This window comes from Calliphora vicina, chromosome 4 (genome assembly GCF_958450345.1).
Source record: "Calliphora vicina chromosome 4, idCalVici1.1, whole genome shotgun sequence".
In the NCBI taxonomy this organism is placed as follows: Eukaryota; Metazoa; Arthropoda; class Insecta; order Diptera; family Calliphoridae; genus Calliphora; species Calliphora vicina.
The window spans coordinates 62,946,933-62,952,117 of record NC_088783.1 but is presented as its reverse complement, the minus strand read 5'-3'; the positions used below and the strand labels follow the sequence as shown (position 1 = coordinate 62,952,117).

The 5,185-nt window shown below is 43.8% G+C and overlaps 1 protein-coding gene across 1 annotated transcript; it reads right to left on the bottom strand.

The window, feature by feature from the left end:
* Window positions 1-292: 292 nt before the first annotated feature.
* On the bottom strand, window positions 293-4,206 carry LOC135958769 (fibroin heavy chain-like). Its single transcript, XM_065509666.1, has 5 exons — window positions 4,078-4,206; window positions 2,652-4,012; window positions 2,457-2,564; window positions 2,013-2,391; window positions 293-1,847 (listed from the first exon to the last, which is right to left on the bottom strand). Exons 1-5 carry the CDS (start codon window positions 4,130-4,132, stop codon window positions 388-390), a joined length of 3,363 nt encoding a protein of 1,120 aa, XP_065365738.1. The 5' UTR covers window positions 4,133-4,206; the 3' UTR covers window positions 293-387.
* Between the last annotated feature and the right edge of the window lie 979 nt (window positions 4,207-5,185).

Below are 5,185 nucleotides of genomic sequence, written 5' to 3'. Positions count from 1 at the left end.
TCTTGTCCATTTGTTTTAAAAGCCTGAATATCGTTTTATGTTGCTTTGATTGTGTATAGCAGTGTCATTATGTTTCCACCTTGTCCATTTATTTTGTTTGCAATACTATTTTTCCAGCATGTGCCTAAGTGCATATGTGTTCAAAATTATGTGTACTAATACTTGGGCAATTATCTATGAAAGTTTTACTATAAATAATGTCAATTTCAATACTATTATAAAACAAATTAAAGGTTTAAAGATACTGCATTTTAAATCTAATTCTTTGGAAATAACTTTGATACTTGTTCCGTAATTTCTTTAAAAAATATTTATTTCGTTAACAAAATGCCTTAAACATACAACTTTTATTTATTACGATACTAAAAGAACATGAGATTTGTTTGTTTAACGGCCGTATCCATGACCAAAACCAGAGGAACTGGATGCACTAGCAGTGGCACTAGCACCACCATAGCTGCCTCTATGTCCTCCCAAAGAACCAGATAGGCCAGAACCGTAACCGCCATTTAAGCCACCAAAAGAACCTGAAGAGCCCGAAGCAGAAGCTTGAGAACTGGCTCCACTAGAACCGAAGCCGCCATGTATACCTCCAAGCAGACCACCTAAAGATCCGGAGCCTGATGAGCCAGCGGCGTTACCATGTATAGCTCCTAAGCCTCCGGTAGCTCCGTGAACAGTACTATGAAGACCTCCAATTAATCCACCTAAATGAGCTAAGACACCTGAGGATCCAGAAGCATGAGCACCACCCAGGGAACCAGAAGCTCCGTAACCTCCAGTGGAACCGCCAGATACACCAGATGATCCAGCAGAACTGCCGGAAAGTTGACCACCATGACCTGCGCCAACTCCTAAACCAATACCAGCACCAATGCCAGCTGAAGCACCAGCATTTGAACTTCCACCTGCACCAGCTGAACCGCCCTTGGTTGATACATCAGAGCCTGCATTTGCACCGGCACTACCTGAGCCAAAAGCACCAGACGAACCGAATGATCCACTAGAAGACGATCCTTGTGATCCAGAAAGACCAGCACCAAGGCCGATACCAAGACCGGCACTTGCATCTGAGGAGGCACCAGCATTTGCACCACTTGAGCTCAAAGATCCCGATCCTGAAGAACCGAATGATCCACTGGAAGATGATCCTTGTGAACCAGAAAGTCCAGCACCGATACCAACTCCAAGACCGGCATTTGCACCAGCGCCTGCTGAAGCTCCAGCACTACCAGAACTTAAAGATCCCGATGAACCGGAAGATCCAAATGAGCCACTAGAAGATGATCCCTGTGAACCAGAAAGACCAGCACCAAATCCAAGACCGGAATTTGCACCAGCATTTGCATTACCTGAGCTCAAAGATCCAGATGATCCTGAAGAACCAAATGATCCACTTGAAGATGATCCTTGTGAGCCAGAAAGTCCAGCACCAATACCAACTCCTAGACCAGCGTTGGCACCTGCTGAAGCACCAGCATTTGCACCACCTGAGCTCACTAAACCAGATGAACCGGATGATCCATATGATCCACTAGAAGATGATCCCTTTGATCCAGAAAGACCAGCACCAATACCAAAACCAAGACCGGCATTTGCACCAGCATTTGCACTACCTGAGCTCAAAGATCCAGATGATCCTGAAGAACCGAATGATCCACTAGAAGATGATCCTTGTCCAGCACCAATACCAACTCCGAGACCAGAATTAGCTCCAGCACCAGCATTTGCACTGCCAGAGCTCAAAGATCCAGATGAACCGGAAGAACCGAATGATCCACTAGAAGAGGATCCTTTTGAACCAGAAAGTCCAGCAGCAATACCAACTCCGAGACCAGCGTTAGCACCTGCCGAAGCACCAGCATTTGCACCGCCTGAGCTCACTAAACCAGATGAACCGGAAGAACCATATGATCCACTGGAAGATGATCCTTGTGAACCAGAAAGACCAGAACCAATACCAACTCCAAGACCAGCGTTAGCACCAGCACCAGCGTTTGCACTGCCCGAACTAGAAGATCCAAAGGAACCTGAAGAACCAGAAGATCCCTGTGAGCCAGAAAGACCACCACCAATACCGACACCAAGACCGGCATTAGCACCAGCATCTGCTGAAACACCAGCACTGCCTGAGCTCAAAGAACCAGAAGAACCGGAAGAACCAAATGCTCCACTGGAAGACGATCCCTGTGATCCCGAAAGACCACCACCAATACCAGCTCCTGCTGAAGCACCAGCACTGCCTGAGCTCAAAGATCCTGATGAACCGGAAGAACCAAATGATCCACTGGAACCCTGAGATCCAGAAAGACCACCTCCAATTCCAACTCCAAGACCAGCATTTGCACCAGCTCCGGCTGAAGCACCTGAGCTTAGGGAACCAGAATTCACCTTTAAATATTTAAAGAATTTACGTTTATACACGTATGAATGTAAATATAATTTATTAAGTTTACCTTGGAAATAGAACCGCTATCAAAACCACCACCAATGCCTGCACCAGCTCCAGCATTTCCATTAGCTCCAGCACTTCCAGAACTATGGCCAGTTCCATGACCAGTTACCTATGAAGAAATTAACTTAAACTTAGTAGGAATTCTAAAAATTGACACATTTAAAAGGCAAATATTAAATTTAGAAATTATATTAACCTTAGAGCCACTAGTTGATGATGATCCAGACTGACCAGCACCATAACCGCCTTTATGACCACCTCCAATACTACCACCTAAGCTACCTCCAGCTGCGGCACTTCCAGATGAGGTATGAGTAGAGCTACTACCACCTGTCGTGTGACTGCCACCATGACCACCACTACCCGATCCAAAGCCACTGCCTACACTGGAGCCTCCAGCACCATGAACACCATTGTGACCAGCACCAAAGCTTCCTCCGGCTGAACCGCCTGATGATCCGCCAGCAGCATGACCAGCACCATGTTCATGTCCATGTACCCCATGACCATGAGAGTGACCATGTCCGCCATGACTGTCTTTGTGAACTCCACCAATACCGCCACCTAAACCAGCACCAATACTGCCGCCTGCACCAGCTGAAGAACCTGCTGTTGAACTGCCCGAATGGCCATGACCGCCTCCAATGGATCCTCCGGCACCATAACCACCTTTGTGGCCACCTGCAGCACCAAAGCCACCACTTACAGTGCTTGTTGTAGAAGAGGAGGTATGAGATGAACCGCCAGCATTATGACCATGACCACCATGACCGGCACCTAAACCAGCACCAATACTGCCGCTAGCACCAGCTGAAGCACCTGCTGTCGAACTGCCCGAATGGCCATGACCGCCTCCAATGGATCCTCCGGCACCATAACCACCTTTGTGACCACCTGCAGCTCCAAAGCCACCACTTACTGTACTTGTTGTAGAAGAGGAGGTGTGTGATGAACCACCAGCACTATGACCATGACCACCACCAATACCTAAGCCTCCGCCTAGATTGGCACCAGATGAGTGACCGGCACCATAACCACCGCCTAAACCAACTGAACCAGAACCTCCTTTATGGTGTCCATGAGCATTTCCTTTGCCGTTTCCATTACCGAGACCATGACCAGCACCAGCAGAGCCAAAAGCACCACCTTGGTGACCAAAAGCATTGCCATTGCCAAGACCTAGACCAAGGCCTAAACCAGCAGAACCAGATGCACCAGCACCATGACCAAAGGCATTTCCTTTGTGACCATGTTTGTGGCCTCCGCCAATAGAACCACCAGCAGATACAGATGATGATGTGGACGAACTTCCAATACCACCACCATAAGAGCCGCTGCCGCCATAACTGCCAGCAGCGCCATGACCATGACCAGCACCGCCAAAGCCTCCAGCAGAGGCAGAAGATGAAGCAGAAGCAAAACTAGAAGAACTAGCCCCGCCAAAACCACCGCCTATACCACCATGATTATGGCCGCCATAACCACCTCCAGAGCCTAAACCAACATTTAGGCCTCCTCCCAAACCTCCCAAGCTTCCGCCCAAACTAACGCCATAGGCTGAAATGTAAAAACAAATCCATCTTAATATGCAATCATCTTTAATAAGGAATCCACCTGCTTACCGTTTGTTAAGGCAACGCCAATTGTTATTAATCCCAAAACAGCCACTGCTCTCATGTTTAAAACTCGTATGTGAAGTCGTTCAGCAGCAACACTTCTTTTTATAGATTTCTGCAAATAGATTAAATAGAAACAACATTTGTTTGTTTTTTTTTTAATGTTTTGCTTTTATTTATCACCTTTTCTCATTTCCAGATTTCACGTATGAATTTTTTAGTAAATATTGCGAAAAAGAAATTAATAACTACTCTTCTTTTTCGGTGTGTGTGCGAGTGATTTCTCGTATTCTTGGCACACATCATTTGCATTCTTGAGTTATTCTCCTCAGAACGTTTTCTTGTTGTTCGGCGAGACATTACAGGTTTTTTCGATTTGTTTTTTATTAATTTTTTTTTGAAGGCATTATAAAGTTCTCTAGCGGTCGGTGTATTCGATGGCAGCCAACAATTTGATTATATTAAAGTACAATAATAAAATTCAACTGATTGAAGAATATGACATTTCAGGCAATTTAGTATAAGAGTTTGTTCAGGCTTTTCTAATAAATAATTAGGAGCTATCTCAAACCTTTCCTCTAATATATATCGCCAGCTTACGAAGTCCTATATCATAAGCGAAAGCTTTTCTTTATGAAAACTTAATCATTGAAGATTTTTGCTGGTATTTCACTTTAAATAAAGGAAAGCTTGTGTCCACGATATAAAAAATTTTTGGCTGGCGATATATTTCTTTTTATATTAAGGAAATCTTGAAGTAATTTACTTATTGCACTCCGTATAATCGAAAGGCATGATCTAGCTACAAATTGTTTTTTTATATTTATCTAAATCTTTAGTAGCTCCCCCTTAACAGTCTGCCATGACGATTTCTCTGTTTTGTATTCAAAGTGTGAGGTTTGCTGTTTTAATAAGATTCTACTTAGATTAGCAAATTTGTTGTTTCTGATGTTTGATTCTTATAAATTTTTTATATTTTTAAACTGGTTATTTTATATTTTTGTTTTCTTTTTTTTGTTTAATTCTAATGCAATATTTATAGTCATAATTTCTACAAAAAAATGTTGCAATAAATTGTGTTTTTAAACAAACCTTGCTTAAAAAAAATAAATCA

Bases quoted from the DNA above. Each gene is read 5' to 3' on its own strand.
- LOC135958769 (XM_065509666.1), bottom strand. From the start codon at position 4,132: ATGAGAGCAGTGGCTGTTTTGGGATTAATAACAATTGGCGTTGCCTTA. The intron at 2,392-2,456 runs GTAAACTTAATA...AAATATTTAAAG, and splicing joins ATAGCGGTTCTATTTCCAAG to GTGAATTCTGGTTCCCTAAG. The intron at 1,848-2,012 runs GTTCGGGCAGTG...GTGCTTCGGCAG, and splicing joins AGGTTCCTTTGGATCTTCTA to GTGCTAACGCTGGTCTCGGA.